The sequence below is a fragment of the Aulostomus chinensis genome, chromosome 13 (genome assembly GCF_037954235.1).
Source record: "Aulostomus chinensis isolate RoL2024-O1b breed Wild chromosome 13, RoL_Achi_v1.0, whole genome shotgun sequence".
NCBI lineage: Eukaryota > Metazoa > Chordata > Actinopteri > Syngnathiformes > Aulostomidae > Aulostomus > Aulostomus chinensis.
In genome coordinates, this window is record NC_141332.1 from 13,654,573 (window position 1) to 13,671,304 (window position 16,732).

At 42.4% G+C, this 16,732-nt stretch overlaps 2 protein-coding genes across 2 annotated transcripts in view; both read left to right on the plus strand.

Annotated features, from left to right (window-relative positions):
- Positions 1 to 9,374, plus strand: part of ndst1b (N-deacetylase/N-sulfotransferase (heparan glucosaminyl) 1b) — a 45,225-nt gene extending 35,851 nt beyond the window's left edge. The window contains exons 7-15 of the mRNA XM_086221437.1: positions 1,097 to 1,225; positions 2,762 to 2,944; positions 3,368 to 3,464; positions 3,761 to 3,884; positions 5,324 to 5,498; positions 5,598 to 5,768; positions 6,026 to 6,135; positions 6,879 to 6,981; positions 7,492 to 9,374. Coding sequence (XP_086077563.1) covers positions 1,097 to 1,225; positions 2,762 to 2,944; positions 3,368 to 3,464; positions 3,761 to 3,884; positions 5,324 to 5,498; positions 5,598 to 5,768; positions 6,026 to 6,135; positions 6,879 to 6,981; positions 7,492 to 7,611 — 1,212 coding nt within the window. The 3' untranslated portion in view covers positions 7,612 to 9,374. The remainder of the gene's footprint in view (positions 1 to 1,096; positions 1,226 to 2,761; positions 2,945 to 3,367; positions 3,465 to 3,760; positions 3,885 to 5,323; positions 5,499 to 5,597; positions 5,769 to 6,025; positions 6,136 to 6,878; positions 6,982 to 7,491) is intronic.
- A 1,529-nt stretch (positions 9,375 to 10,903) lies between these two features.
- On the plus strand, positions 10,904 to 14,990 carry cd74a (CD74 molecule, major histocompatibility complex, class II invariant chain a). Its single transcript, XM_086221438.1, has 9 exons — positions 10,904 to 11,085; positions 12,302 to 12,471; positions 12,966 to 13,057; positions 13,359 to 13,418; positions 13,502 to 13,585; positions 13,666 to 13,735; positions 13,892 to 14,089; positions 14,183 to 14,245; positions 14,346 to 14,990. The coding sequence occupies exons 1-9, from the start codon at positions 11,006 to 11,008 to the stop codon at positions 14,351 to 14,353; spliced, it is 825 nt and encodes a 274-aa protein (XP_086077564.1). The 5' UTR covers positions 10,904 to 11,005; the 3' UTR covers positions 14,354 to 14,990.
- Positions 14,991 to 16,732: the final 1,742 nt, after the last annotated feature.

Sequence of the window (16,732 nt, forward strand, 5' to 3'; positions counted from 1 at the left end):
AGCATTTGTTTACACCGGGGCATCCGCAGCACCTCATTATCTTGTTACCTCTGGCCTATTTCCTTCCCTCCACTTGGCTTCTTCACATCCATTACAGTCAATAAGCTGTTTTCAGGGCTCTTCTCCACAATTTACATATGCTATCCTTCATTTGTTAATGATCTCCATCTCTACCTCCTCCAGTTATTTTGCATTTATCCACTCAATCTCATGGCCGTCAGTTTCTCTACATCCAGCTATCAAGCTCCTTTCCTCCCCACTTCAGCTCTCCTTAAGTCCCCAAAGATTCTGAGCAGACACTTATTTTTTGTTTACTGTATATTACCGAGGCAACAGAAGTCCTAAGAAAGGCAAATAATCTCATTAGTCTGGCTGGACTGTGTTAATGCCTCTGCACAGTGGAAGTTGATCATGTAGTCAAGCGAAACTCGCCTGGCATGAGACTCTTGTCTGAGTTGTGCTGCCTCGCAGGTCTCACTAGCATAACGAAGACTGACATCTCTGGCAACAGCCCTGCTAGTGTCTGCACATAACAAATCACTGAAATGTCAACACCTCTGAAAAGGGCTGCTCTTCATTCTCCAGTGCTGAATAATAAAGATATGAAGGCGAAATTAAAGTTGAATAGATTTCATTCAAGAAGTTCAAAAGTAAAAGAGAAAAAAAATAATATCTTGCTCTTCGCCGGCCTGACCTTCAGTGCTGATAGGAAACAGTACAGCCTCAGTCCACTTCCTTTGTAGACTTGGCATTCAGACGGCCTGTGTGGTCTCGGTGCTCCGTGCCCGTCCTTGAGATAGTGTATGAATGGACGGTCTCCGCCGCTTACTGACGATTGATATTCAGTTCCCCAGACACTTCCAACTGTAAATGCATTTCCATGAATTTCCATCTTGAGTTAGAGTGAATAAGAGCTTTGCTTTGGCTAGATGAGCTGCATAATATGAATTTTATTGAAAGCAAACAATGTGTGGGGTAAACGCCTGGAGTACTGACAGCTCGGCGCAGATTCTCTGCTCAGCGGAGGACTGATGAAGTGTGTATGTGTGTGTGTGTGCGCGTGCGTGCGCTTTGTATTCTGTTGTTTATATCACAGGTGTTGCCCAGGCAGACTTGTGGACTCTTCACACACACCATCTTCTATAAAGACTACCCAGGCAGCCCTAATGAACTGGACAAGCTCATCAACGGCGGAGAACTCTTCCTCACTGTCCTACTGAACCCCGTGAGTCAAACACACCCACACAGAGCAGCCTTTGTCCTGCACGCTCAGAAACCGATTCAACCAGCCATGTTAAATTAAAATTTAAATAAGAGGCAGGACTATGACTCGTCAGTGACTCATGCAGTGATGTCTGCATTGTGGCTGCATCTTCTTTTTTTTTGTTTTTTTTTTGGAAAGGCAGTCTAAAAATTCTCATTTGTCATCATGTTTTCTGTTGAGCTGATTAAAATGTATAACAGTCTTTTATAATAACTCCCTCTGTGCCGTCCTCATTCTTCTCCCTGTCAAACAAATCAAACCCCAACGTGTAATTTAAGCTATTTTCTCATTTTTCCTTGTATGACCCTTTTCATTTGACTTAAAAGGAGGACGCGTAGACACATTTTCGTGGCTAATCATCAAGTGTCATCATCTGACTTGCAGATGTGCTGGTGAAGCTGGTAATGTAACAACCGCTATTGCTCTGCAGCCTGGACTGTAAAGTTTTTTGCAACCATTTTTTTTTTTACAAGAATTTGTCATTTAATTGTACAACCAAGCTCACCTGGGCCATTTGCAAATAGCCCCCCCCCCCCCCCCCACACACACACACACACACACACAGACATATATTATTTTTAATCATCATACATCATGTGAAACAACAGGAGAGAACGACTCAGGAATTCTGACCCTGCAGCCAAGTGTTCACCTTATTTAGTGTTTTAATTCCTTGCTGGGTTTATTATTTTGACCATAATCTGCTTTTTGAAATTGTGCGCGTGTTATCTTTTGAGGGCTGTTAGCATGGGACACGCGTTACCAGAGGAACCTTGTAATAATGGCACTCTGATCTTAATCCCGTGCTTCTGTAAGAATCCAGAGTTTGCAAAGTAAACATACCGCTGAAGACTACCGTGACTTGAAAGAGCCGCCTGCTTTGTTGCAACAGGTCCTGTTGTACTGCGTTGTTGTCTGTGGTTCACAAGCCATCACCATCCATGTTAGCAATTCCGTTTCTTCCAGAACGTCTTTGTGGCTTAACTCTAACTTCGGTTACTGCAACAACTTTTGCGCCGCAAAACTGCTGAATTTGAAATGGAACAAATAAAGTCCTACATTCAAAACCTTACATGCACAAAAATACAAATAGCAACATTTACTCCAAGTACCAAAAGTAGAGAAAGCATGTCGGGTCATAATGATTGATTAGTTATTTTTCAGTGTTGCACCTGTAATAGCGGGGTTGTTTAGAATGATAGCATGAACGAATGAATGAAGCAACTTTTATTTGCTCATTTTTATTTAATATTGATAGATTATACATCTTGTATGCATTAAGACCTTTACCTAAATGTTTGACTTATGGTCATAAAAATATTTCCAATAAAGCAACATTGACATTTCATTATTGATGTACACTGGACCAAAAGCTTAAAATCTGTTGAGACATTTACTCATTGATGATTTACTGACCATGATTTTTATTCACCCTATGTGAAAAAACAAAAACCCTCAATTGTGTGTGTGTGTCTCTCTCTGTCTCTCTCTCTTCAGATCAGCATCTTCATGACCCATTTGTCCAACTACGGGAACGACCGCCTAGGCCTGTACACCTTTAAGAGCCTGGTGATGTTCGTCCAGACTTGGACAAACCTGAAGATGCAGACTCTACCGCCTGTGCAGCTGGCTCAGAAATACTTCAGCCTGTTCCCCTCTGAGAGAGATCCCCTCTGGCAGGTGAGAGCAGGATGTTGGTGATGAGACGTTTTGTTGAAATATTAAGCACATTTTTTATTTCAGTGTGGCAGCAAAAGCTTCATTTTGCTCTCAGTGAAACTGTTAGAGCTTATATACCAGGAGGGGAATTCTGTAGTAATGACACAGTACACATGCAAATTGTGTAGTCCTTTAAAAATGCCTTGAATCCACATTCAGGCGGTTTTCATACGATGCCATACTGATGCATGGAGATGACTTTTATGTCCATTAATGCTTTAACCTGAAGGACATTGAGCCAACAACCCTGCCTTACATTTTCACATTTATCAAACATGCTTTTTGTTTGTTTTTGTTTTTGTTTTTTTGTAGCATTACATACGTTAGCTCTTTGCTGGACTCTGACAACAAAGGATTGTTTATATTTTTCCCCCCTGGCTACAGGATCCTTGTGAGGACAAAAGGCACAAGGACATCTGGTCCAAAGAGAAAACATGTGACCGCTTCCCCAAACTACTCGTCATCGGGCCTCAGAAGACAGGTGAGACGTAGCACTTCAACCCCCCCTACAGGACTGAGCTAGGAATGAAGCGTGTATTGCAGTTCAAAGCAGAATTCATGTTCTAAGTGGTTCTTAAGAGTTTACATGAGTACGCAGAAATGTTGGAAGTACACTCACTGTGATTTATTATTGAGGTGTTCCTTTTGTGGGAGCCATTACATTTTATGTCAGTCTTCATTGTACCAGTTACAAACGAATAGGACTTACACTTAATGCTCTTCCTCTATTTTTCTGTCTGCTGTCTGTGGCACTCTGTCTGTACGTCCGCCTCACAGGCACCACAGCACTCTACCTGTTTCTTGGCATGCACCCTGACCTGACCAGTAACTACCCCAGCAAGGAGACCTTCGAGGAGATCCAGTTCTTCAATGGTCACAACTACCACAGAGGCATTGACTGGTAGGAAACCTCAGCAGCAGTCATCAAGCGACACGGCATTGTCAGAAAGCATTGTGTAGCGTGTGTGTGTGTGTGTGTGTGTGTGTGTGTGTGTGCGCGCGCGTGCACACGCAGCATTTTCTTGTAACAACAGCTGATATTGAAACTGCAGTTCAAAGCTCTATTCCAGCATTATTGTCCTAATCTTGTGGCAGTGATTGTTAGTACAGTCAAATGTTGACGCATGCTTCTGTCAAAGGCTCCGTCAGTAATGTCTTGGCTCTAAATTGTTTTAAGCAGAGCACAACCGCCGCAAAGTGACTCGGATTTGATCCATTTGGTTTGATGACATTTGGAAAGTCTAGAAGGATCTACAGGGGCTCGGATTTGATCCATTTGGTTTGATGACATTTGGAAAGTCTAGAAGGATCTACAGGGGCTCGGATTTGATCCATTTGGTTTGATGACATTTGGAAAGTCTAGAAGGATCTACAGCCGTGTTAGCAGAGAGCTAACCAGACGTAGCCTTGTCTGACGTGCATTTCCTGCCCGTAGAGCGCGCTTGGCAGGCATTTTCATGGAGGTGCGGGACCATGGCCACAGACTGAAGCCTCTAAACCACTGTGCACACAGACAGCTGTGGACCCCACTGATGTGCACTACTTCACTCGTACTTTGTAGCAACCACGTTCCACATGTGTGCACTGCAGATGGGTGTTAATGGGACATTGCTCTCATTGATTGTTGTTCTGAATGCGGCAAGAACCGTTTTTCTCCTGGATCCACACTCAGGCTAGTAGATATTTCATTAAATGTTTGATAATGAATTGCAGCAAACACTCATTTGCACATTAATAAGTCTGTAGTGTCTGTGATGCTGCGTGAGTCATCTAAAGCCACAGAAAACATCAAATAATTAAAATAAAAAGAGCAATTCAGACTTTCATGGAAATGCACACACTCAAGAGTGTAGGGGTGTTTCTATGCAAATGAAGTCATGAAGAGCACATTAAAAATGCAAATGACTCCAGAGCCCCACACAATAACAAATCCAGTCACTGATGACATTTCTAGCAGCAGGACCACCAAGGCAATTAAGGTATATTTCAGTACACAGTCACCGTTTTCAGAAGGTGTAATTTATTTGAAAACCACATCAATGAGAACAGCGTCACACATCACAGCACCTGAAAAGAATCCAACACCAAATTTACTTGGCAGGATGGGAATGTATCCGGGCGGGCTGCTCAAATATTAACATTGAATTGTGTCGCGCTTTTTTTTTTTTTTCCATCATTGTTGTTGTTTTGTTTTGGGGGTTTTTTCGTCTCGGGGGGTGCCAAGCTGTTGCACATGGGCGATCACCCACGCTAAGTACAGAGGACTGGTTCTTATCTGCGGAGAGCAAATTGAACCAGATCAACTGCCTGTAACCACCTTGTGTGTTTGTTGTGCATCAGGTACATGGAGTACTTCCCTCTGCCCTCCAACACCAGTTCAGACTACTACTTCGAGAAGAGTGCCAACTACTTTGATTCTGAGGTGGCAGCTCAGAGGGCAGCAGCTCTCCTGCCCAAAGCCAAAATCATCACCATCCTCATCAACCCCGCTGACAGAGCCTACTCCTGGTACCAGGTATGTGTCACGCACAGTGGTCACCTACATATCACTTCAGTGTTCAGCGCCTTCTGATAACTGCATTAATGACCCTCTCTCACCTCTGTCTTCTCACAGCACCAAAGAGCACACGATGACCCGGTAGCATTGAAATACTCCTTCCACGACGTCATCACGGCAGGCCACAATGCTCCAGTCAAACTACGGGTCCTCCAGAATCGATGTCTGGTGCCGGGCTGGTACGCCATCCACCTGGAGCGCTGGCTCAACTATTACCACTCCAGCCAGGTACTACAATGTGCTCAGTACTTAGTACTTTTCAGACTCCAAAACCACCGTCCTCTCTGAGAACTTAGTTTAATTCATGTGCCTTTTGGGTGCTGTTACCACGGTGAACAGTAGCTGGAGAATATGATGAAGCTATCGCCTCAGTCTGTCACACACTCTCAGCTTTTCCGTCAGCTGTTATGCTAGTAAACCATGCTGAGTGATCAGTGCTGAGAGTTTCCTGCTCTGATGTGTTACTGTTTGTGTGTCTGGCCCAGTTGCTGGTCTTGGATGGACAGATGCTAAAGACAGAGCCTGCCTCCATCATGGATAAAATCCAGAAATTTTTAAGCTTGACTAACATCATCAACTACCACAAGATCCTAGCGTGAGTATCCACCATTATATCAAATTGCTGTCTTTTATTTACTGATGGATTTTTCCGGCTGTTGGCTACTGTTTAGAGCTGAAAACCAACAGTCCGGACTCGAGTGGCTCAAAACATGTTCAGTCTCAGCAGCCATTCTTGACATCGCAGCATAAACAGAAGTGTAATTGATAAGATTAACTACGGCTCTGTTCCGTTCAGGTGGGCCAGTGTTCTGCTATTGTGCTGCTGTATGGCACTGAATAGAACGGGGCCATGACTGATTGAGTCAATTCCACCTGTGTTTACCTGCTGCGACGTGAAAATAGCAGCGATGAAAAGGGACAATTATTCAGCTTCAGCGGCTGCTTTGTTCAAAGTTTTCTTGACAGCATTCCTTTTGGAATCTTACGGTGGGAGGTGGCTAAAAGCATTTTCAGGGCTTCCCATGGAGTAGATATGAAAGAACTTTACATTTTTTATTACAAGAACATCTGGTAGAATGACCTAAATGTATGTGATCTCGTGTCAGAAACTCATAAATTTATTAGGACAGAATTGTTTTAATGTGTTTGATGTTGTCTAAAGATATAAAAAGCAGAAATATTAGGCTGGCTGGTGTCTCTGGGATTAATTAATATAATCTCAGAGACATCCAGCAGCAAAACCTGGCTCCTTAGTCCAAGCTTTGTCTGATATGTTTACAATATGTATGTATTTATGTTAGTATCATACTATATGTGATATTTATCTATTATCTACAGTTTTGACCCCAAGAAAGGCTTCTGGTGTCAGCTGTTGGAGGGAGGGAAGACAAAATGTCTGGGGAAGAGTAAAGGACGGAGGTACCCTGACATGGACAATGAGGTATGACTGTTTCTAGTTCACCTGGAGGTTATAGAAGGCCATGTGCTCACCATCATGTGTGTTTCTTACAGAAGTGATTTTGGTGGTGATCTGGATCAGATTGTGGATCCTGGATCCTGAACTGTTCTCAGCCATTTGCAGGATATTTATAAGCAGCATTTTTGAGCCCTAAAGACAGGTTCATGTGAAATGGTTGACAGGAGAATATTTCGGTATGTGGAAGTCATCTTGATCATGTTCTGTGATCAAGAAGATCTATTTTGGATATGATGGACACATATTCTGATTAAAGTCCTTGAGGTGCAGAGAGAAGTTTTAAGCTCCTGGACATTGTATGGATCGGTGATGTAAAAGAGCAATTTTTGGGACAAATTTCTGAACAAATTTTGACGATGATGATTTTATATTGATATTCTGTATCCACGTAGTCTACCCCGGTGGAGGTACGCACTCTTGGTTTATATCGGATGATTCAGATAAGTTTCTAAAAAGTCCTACTCTCTCCTGCAGTCCCAGGTGTTCCTCAGGGAGTACTACAGGGATCACAACATCGAGCTGTCCAAGCTGCTCTACAGGATGGGTCAGCCGCTGCCCAGCTGGCTCAGAGAAGAACTGGTCCACACCAGGTAGCAGCAGCACCACAGGGAGACCCCATTGTTCCACATATTGAACCACCTCTCTCCCCTGTGGGGGGGCGGGGGGGCGGGCGGGGACACTGACCATGTGACCAATGTTGGACAGACAGAAATATATGGGGACTTGAGGATAGGAGCTCCAAACTTGCTGAGACCTTTCCTGAGGTGGGACAAGAGTAGATGGCAAGACGAGAGCATCCATTGAGACCAGTGAGCAGCTGCTAGCGCTCCCCTCTCACCCCCGAGCTTCAACACGCCGTTGCCCTCCATGAAAGCTCTAATCATGGCCTCCACAGGGATCCCGAAGAAGAAGGGAAGTCTCAGTGACATACAGGAGGGATGTTGTGTGTTTTTATAATCACATCCCTGCGCTCCATAATCAAACCTTCTCTTTCACGCATGAACTTGATCTTGAAAATGAAAGGAAGGAAGGACAACAAATGCTGAGCGGTTTCACTTCTGGAACACTACTTGTAAGAACTGAAAACCTGTGTTTCCAGTTAGACGAATTTAGTGTTTGAAGCACATTAATGCTGGCTTGTTGCCTGATCGACAGAAAGAGAGAGACAATTGTTGCAAATGCCTTTGAGTGAGAAGACTAAAGGACATCTGGAGTCTTGACTCGGGCTGCATGTTGTAGCCTTACTTGGTAGAATCTAGTTATCGCATTTACAAGTGCCAGGACAGAATCGTCGTTAAATGTTACCATATGGACTTTTGAGGGTTGTTTTTTTTTTTTCTTTTCAAGATACATTTTAATTTCTTAACTCAGATATTGTTTTTAACAGTTCTGTAATGCTCATGGCAATGCATTATTGTAGAATGTACCAAAACTATTCATCTTAGCTCGGAGTTCTCGAACAGGCCGGATGTACGGACTGCTGTTACACATCCGCTGAGTTGACTAAAAAGCAGGAACAGGATGGATGTTGAAAGCACAATATTTAAGGTACGCAAGTGAACGTCAATTCTGAACCTACAGGATACTGGAAAGCACATTAACAATATGGATCCTACTACAATCTGTGAAGAAGATCATAAGCTAGCTACTGTTTGTTCATTTAGCACTCAGATTCAGATAGTGTACAGAGCAAGATTCCATTTTCAGCATTGGGTTTTTATCAAAACTGTATATTTTGTTTTATTTTCTGTAGAAAATTAGTTTCCTTTCTTTTCATTTTTTGGCAGGGCGGGGCGGGGGGCGGGGTGGTGGGAGTCTTTCCTGGGGAAAAAAAAAACCATGTAAATTCGCCCAGCAAACCAACAACAGTATGCCAGTGAGACCTCACTGACACGTGGTTGTTGGTCGAGGTGTTACCACTGCAACTAGATGTCAAGTAACGTTAACAAAAAGCTGCTCTTCTTGCAATAGTTTTGTACAATGTTCTGATGTAATAACAATGCACATGGTGGTCCTTTTTAGTTCCTGACTTTGTAATGTACATAATGCGCGACCCTCGGTAGACCTAAATTATTGAATGTGTTTGGGTTTACACTGTCCATCAGCCCATTCCCATAGTGTGAACTGTCAGTGCTGTAGGGAGTCTGGATCAATGCGATTGTGTCCTCTAATGTCCTCTCACTGCCAACTATCGTCTCTCCATTTAAAGTATTAAGTGATAACACATAACAGCAACGATGGTACTAATATCCTGGACTGTATCATAAAGATTTGTAATTGTTGTCAATAATTTTTACAGTGTAACTAATATTGTCGGTGCTTTTTAATTTGCAAATAAAACACCACTGTATTTTTCAGTAGTCTGGTCTGTTTTCCGTTTTTTTCTCAGTCTCGCAACGCAGACTTTTATTAAGTCATGGTCTCCATTGATAGATATCCGGATTTTTTTTTTCCTCAAAGTTTGAATGAACATTTGAGAATTGAAAACAAATGACAAAGCAAAGCTTCCTCTCTGACGTCTTGCTACTACTACCAAACAGACATATTATTAGTTCCCTGCAAGTAAAATAAAAGGGAAGTAGATTTGAACTTGAGTCATTTAATTTAATAATTTGATAATTAACAATTTAATAGGGAACCCCCACCCCCCCAAGACCCAACAGTTTCTCCTGATCTTCGTGGTGACTAACAGGAATAAAGACGAACTGTTATATTCATTATTTATGGTGGTTCTTGTAAACCAGACATTCGCATGTCCTTTTAGTTAGGAAAAATGAGATATTATTATTGAAATTCATTATTGCTGGTGTTTTAAAATTCACCACAAGATAACTAACTTTAAAATGCTATCTTGGACTTGGATTTGATTATTTGTAACTAAAATTAACTGGTCATGTGTTCTTTTAACATCCATAAGTGAATATAATTCATTTGTACTTGTTTTTTTCCATGTATATATTTATGCAATTATTTGTGGTTAAAGTTAAATGATCATATGTTGATTTAACAGCCATTAGTTTTTATTGACTTGTTTATGCAAATATAGCAGGATGTAGCACATCATTGGTTCATTTAACAGCCATTACATTTTTTCAATTTATTTGATTTTAAGATAAGGTAGCTTATTGCAAGTTAATTTAACAGCCACCAGTATTTTTAAAGTACTAATTTATTTTTTAGCAAGATTTATGCACGGTGGTGCAGTGGTCAGCACTGTGGCCTCACAGCAAGAAGGTTCCAGGTTCGAGCCCCGCCTCAAGCATGGGATCTTTCTGTGTGGAGTCTCCATGTTCTCCCTGTTCCTGTGTGGGTTCTCTCTGGTACTCCAGCTTCCTCCCACAGTCCAAAGACATCAAGAGGGGACGAGGCTGATTGATACTCTAAATTGACCGTAGGTGTGACTGTGAGTGTGAATGGTTGTCTGTCTGTATGTGTTGGCCCTGTGACGGACTGGTGACTTGTTAAGGGCGAACCCCGCCTCTCGCCCGTTGACGCGAGGACAGGCTCCAGCACCCCCCCGACCCTCAATTTAGGAATAAGCGGAGGGCAATGGATGGATGGGATTGATTCATCTCATTTCATCATACATTTGTTTAACAGCCATTAATTATTTTAATATGTATTTCGTCATTTTTAGCAGAATTTTGCTCATCATAGGTAAATTCAACAGCCAGCAGTTATTTTTATTGATCGACATTGTGGCTGAAGGTAACTCATCATGCGGTAGTTTATCAGACATGCCTTTGCAAACAGAAGACAAAAACACTAGAGATTCCTCAGATCCTCAGACATTTCGCAAATATCTGCCTCTATCAACAAGTGATGAGGTGTCATCGCACCAATCAGAGCCTCACCTCTGCGCCGTCCCACAGCGTTTTTAAGACTGGGACTTTCCTGACGCTCCTATTCCTGCTCGGGTTCTAAGTCACTCCATTAAATTGATTTGCGTGATTTTGTGTCGTTCTCTTAAGAGGCAAACGAATCCAATATGGACCGCGGTGAAGAGGATGCGCCCCTGGCCGCGGGCAACAGCCATGAGGCTTTGGTAGGCAACGTCGAAGTCAGACGGTGAGAAGAACCCAGCATTATTAAGCTTTCTCTTCGTTGTTCATGCAGAATTAACAAACAGCATTCGTTCATACGCACCGCTGAATAACGACGAGCAAAAAACTCCCACAGATGAAGCCATTTGAACTCCTGTTTTGTAAAAATCTTTTATATGTCATTTATTTTGGCTTTGGTCTGTAGGCTGCTGTCGCTTAACATGACACCTTATGAGTTTCACTTTCTCCGTTTATAACAAATGGTAACCTTGGTGCGTCACAGCGTTTTTGAAAATATGTATATTTTTTTTAAATATCTTCATCCACCTGCAGCCTTTACACCGAGACGAAATTTGACATTGATGTCTGCTTAGTAACAGATGATTCTCTACTGCTATTGGCTGATATTCCGACTGAGCGAACAGTATTGGTCAATAAACTAAAATACGGCCGAAAGAAACTTGTTTGGATTCGAGGATATTGTTTGTAGAATGTATAGTATGATGTGAGTTTATTAGAGATAAACGTCTTAAGAAATGAGTTATAATTTTTATGGCCTTGCGGGATTAAAAAAAAAAAAACATAATTCGTTACTGTCAATATACTTAAGACAACATTAACATCGACGCTACTTCCTTGTGCCGCCGGGGACATATCTGCCTAGTAACCAGTGATGCTCGTATTCCATCGGCTGATTAACAGCATAATTCGTTTTAATATATCCAGGGCTTTTTTCACGTTATCTTAAATTGCCCAATGGGGGGGAACTTAACATTTTTGACAATATTTCTCGTACAAAATAAAGACTTCATCAAACACGATAGTTATTCTGTTGTCTTTCAGAGTAATTATATAGATGCGCCTTCTTGTTAGGGGCAAAATATTTTCTTCAAAAATTTTGAAAGTGGACAGAATATGAATATCTAGAGAAGAAAGTCTTGTTACGGCGCTTTTAATTTGGTACAACACAAGAAACAAACGTGAATTGAGGGCTCTGTATTATCGTGGATAATAATTTTTATAAATATATGGCTTTGTGTGTGTGGGTTCACTGAATTAGTATTCAGACATGCTTACACAGAGAGAGAGAGAGAGAGAGCACTTTTGGAATTTATTCCAAAAGTTATTCTAATCCCTTGGGCTCTTTTTTTGTACAAGTAAACGTGTCACTTTTAATTCCGGTTGAGGATCATGAAATCATCCTCCCCAGCACTCACATTTTGTCTGTTTCTCGCTCTCAGGGGTTCCAACAGTCGTGCACTGAAGATTGCGGGCCTGACAACGCTGGCATGTCTGCTGCTGGCCAGTCAAGTCTTCACCGCCTACATGGTGATGGGCCAGAAGCAGCAGATCCAAAATCTACAAATGGACTCTGAGAGAATGGGCCGACAGCTGACCCGCCCATCGCAGGGTAAAAGAGGGGGGGACTGACTTACCATCAGGCTGGAGGAAGGAGTGCGAAAATATAATGAAGTTGGGGGTGGGGGGGGGGGGGGTGGAGGAGGAAGTGAAAGTTGAAGCTAGACAAGAGTTTGCTGGTGATTCACAGAGAAAGAATCATTTGTGTGCATCCCATCAGTTTTCATCCTGTCACTGATAAGAGTTTTCATGGTTGTAGGCGTGGCTGTGAGATTTAGTTGTCATCGTTTATTTTCTTACATATTTTATCATGCGATGTCATAGATTTAGAAGTCTTAATTTGTTTTTGTTGTGTGTGTGACATCATTTTACAGGAAAAAATGTTTTCATGTTGTAATGTCATTTTTGACACAAATATATAAAAAAAAAAATTTTAAACATTAGCTTTGTATAAAATAAAGTCTTAATTTGCTCAGAATACAAACGTGCTCATGTTTAAACGACTAGACTGTCATCGTTTGGTAACTGAGTTGCTCGTTTTCTCAGTTGTGCTTCCGATGAAGGTCCCCATGGCGATGAACAGCCTCTCTCTGCTGAACAACTTCGATGACAGCACGGCCAGCAAGCAATCCATGACAGTAGGTTACACCTCCCCCCGGTCATAGGACAGCTTGACCTGCCCTGCCATGCCACACACCTCTGTGGGTGTGTGTGTGTGTGTGTGTGTGTGTGTGTGTGTTACAGAGAGAGTTGTCGATGGATGAGTGATGAACATTGTAGTTGATTGCACATAATTCTGAGAGTCTATTTAACGGTGAATACAATTTTATTTGCATTGAGTTTTTATTGACCTGAGCCAGCCAGCGGGTAAACATACCCGCATCGCGCATCATCAAACTGTTATTTCAGCTACAAACGATACCCTGCTTATCCCCCCAGAAACTGCAGGACACTGCTGTTATGGTCACCATGGAGGAGCAGGTGAAGAATCTCTTGCAGGTATGTTGCATTCACGACAGAGTTCTTCATATTTCTGATGTGTGTTTTCATCAGTAAATGTGATGTGGTTGTATTTTGAACAGGGCCTCGAGGTGCCGCGCTTCAGTGGCGACTTCCTGGCCAACATGCAGAACCTGAAGGATCACATGAATGAGACTGACTGGAAGGTGAAACCTCAATCACACACACACACACAGAGTAATGGAAACTACACAAGTAAGGTTTCTAAATATGTTGTATCCTCCAGAGCTTGGAAACATGGATGAGCCACTGGTTGCTCTTCCAGTTAGCCCAGCAAAAGCCTGCACCCCCTACAGGTCAGCACGATTACTACAATAACACAAGGACATGTAAAGAGTGATGTTGAGAAGGGACAGTGCATTTATATTTTGCAAAAACTCTACTTGTAGCATAATCCAACCTAACCAATTCACCCCGGTGTTTGGCTTTGATTTTTTTTTTCCTGGCCTCAGCATCCACCTCAAAGACAGACTGCCAGCTGCAAGCCATGGGAGATCGCAAGTTCGGCTCCTTCAGGCCTCAGTGTGACGAGCAGGGCCGCTACAGTCCTATGCAGTGCTGGCACGCAACCGGCTACTGCTGGTGCGTGGATGAGTCCGGCACAACCGTCGAGGGAACCACCATCCGTGGCAAACCTGACTGCCAAAGAGGTAGAAGACATGTAATTATACACGCACTGACTTGTAACTGTAAACGCATTCAGGAGTGATGAAAGTAGCCTAATTGTTTCTGCTGATTTTTAGCTTCACCTCGTCGCAGCATGATGGCCATGCCCATGCAGATGGAAGCCCTCGCAGTCCCCGAGGGTGTGTAACTGAAGTGACACATTTTGGTTAAGTGTTTGAGAAAAAATTGTTTGTGGGTCATGGCGCCCTGTCACTGGTTTGGTTTTCTTTTTTCTTTCAGAGAACTGAATGAAGCTCTTTTCCTGGAATCTTCTCAAACAGGAGCTATCAAATTAACACAGTTGCAAACTGGATTGAGATCTTTCCCTATCAGACGCTCTCGCGTGTTTTCTTGATTTTAACTCGTTTTTATGAAATGTAATCAGCAGATGCCTGTTACATATTATTGATTTGAGGATAAATAATTTCAGGTGTGTGCCCTTTGATTTTTACTTTCTTCATTTTTAACCTGTAATCTCTAATAAACTTTACCGAGTGTAGAGTTTTGCTTTGAATGAATGCTTTAATATATACTAATTTAGCTGTAGTATTACGAGTAGGAAGAGAACCATGATAGTTTGGGGTTTACTTGTGCAGTTTTTTGAATATTCATCCCTTAAGTGTCTGTCGACCTCCAAACAACGAACATCTGTTTTATACCTGATCAGACTCGCGTCTTCGAACTGTACACAGATTAGACTTGCTGCAAAAAACAAAAAGTTAAAATTCCCACAGTGAGATTAGGATTATTCTGAGTGAGGGGGGATATGTTTATTGACAGATATTTCTTCATTACCTATAATGTATTCAATGGTGTACCTAATAAGGAGGAAGTGACTGCTTGATTTGCTGATGAGAAGTTGAAATAAAACTACGAATAACAGACTTTGCATTGTCCTACTTGTGGTAAACTGCAATCATGTTCTGGAAAGGTTCAGTTTTATTAAAGTTTAATCTTAAATTAGCCCTTCATGTTCCCTTAATTCTTTTTTCTGGTCTTATATTCCACTGAAGCAAACTGGATTTGTTCAGTTTCACCGTGTTACCTGACTGCATCCACGACTCATTCGTCTTTCAGTCATAAATCATTGATTTGCTGCCATCCTTTCCTCCCTGTTCCTCGTTTCATACTCAACATATCATCGTGAAGAAAAGCAACGGTTACGCCGCCAACAAACTACCACATAATCTGAGTACTTGATCAAACTGAGGTTGCGCTTTTCTTCAGAAAGTCATCAAACTGAAATAAAAAAAATGTTGGCCAAGCAGAAAAGCATGTTCCTTTCTACCCCTCATGTTTCCTCTGTCCTCAGCAGAGCTTGTTATTAGCTCATGTTCTCGAGGGATGCTGAGCTGCTGGTGTCTTTTTGATGAGTGGAAAAATGCTGAATCCTGTTGGTGCGCCTGGTGTTGTGGATGATGATGATTATGACATACAAAGTTTAGACCGGGGAAATTCATTTGGGGAGTTAAATCTTAAGCAGCAAAGTAGGATGTGTCCTAAAACACGGATCGAACACATCCCTCTTTTCTCCTAAAGAGATGATAGGAAAGGGAAGTGGTAACGCCTGTGGAAGGAAGTTGGAGGTCAGGTGAGAATATAGAGATGCAAAAGCAGGTCAGAGAGCTACAGTTGTATTTTTAATAACTCACAATGCTTTATCAGTGCAAAACTCACTGGAGGGTAAGTCCCTGTCTTTATAAGATATTTTATAATTCATCAAAGACTTCAGAAAGTTGTATTTGTGTTTCACTCATCGCCAACTGTGCTGAATTGTGTTTGTACAGAATTTGACACCAGAAAATAATACACACACACACACACACACACACACACACACACACACACACACACAACAGAGGTAGGATTATTGAGAGCCCAACATAAAGCTGCCACCCCTAGAATTTAAGCAATTTAATCTAAGCTGCAAAAAGTGATGAGCAGGTCCAAGAACGAGGTGAAACCTGATAATTTCTGGATTTTGCATTAACGAGCAGATTAATGTTGTGCTCTGCTCTATTTATTACTAACTGCTTCCACTAGGTGTCGCGAGAGAACTCACACACCTGGTAAAGACTGTATTATGTTGTGCGTGTGCGAGGACAACACGATGAGATTTTTTTTGTTCGTTTCATGAGGTTGATTTCCTGTGACCACTAGGTGGCACTATGACTTGGATTTAAATTCAGTTTGAGGATGTTTTCAGGCGGCACGGCGGTGCAGAGGTTCGCACTGTCGCCTCACAGCAAGAAGGTTCCGGGTTTGAGCCCCGGCTCCAGCACGGATCTCTCTGTGTGACGTCTCCATGTTCTCCCTGTTCCTGTGTGGGTTCTCTCTGGTACTCCAGCTTCCTCCCACAGTCCAAAGACATCAAGAGGGGACGAGGCTGATTGATACTCTAAATTGACTGTAGGTGTGACTGTGAGTGTGAATGGTTGTCTGTCTTCATGAGTTTGCTTTATGTTGGCTTTGCAATGGACTGGCGACCTGCCAAGGGTGAACCTCGCCTCTCAGACAGCTGGGAAAGGCTTCAGCCGCCGCCCCCCCCCCCCCCCCCCCCCGACCCTCAACAGGATACAAATGAAAAAAGAAATGGATAGATGGATATCATCAGGTACTGCCATCAC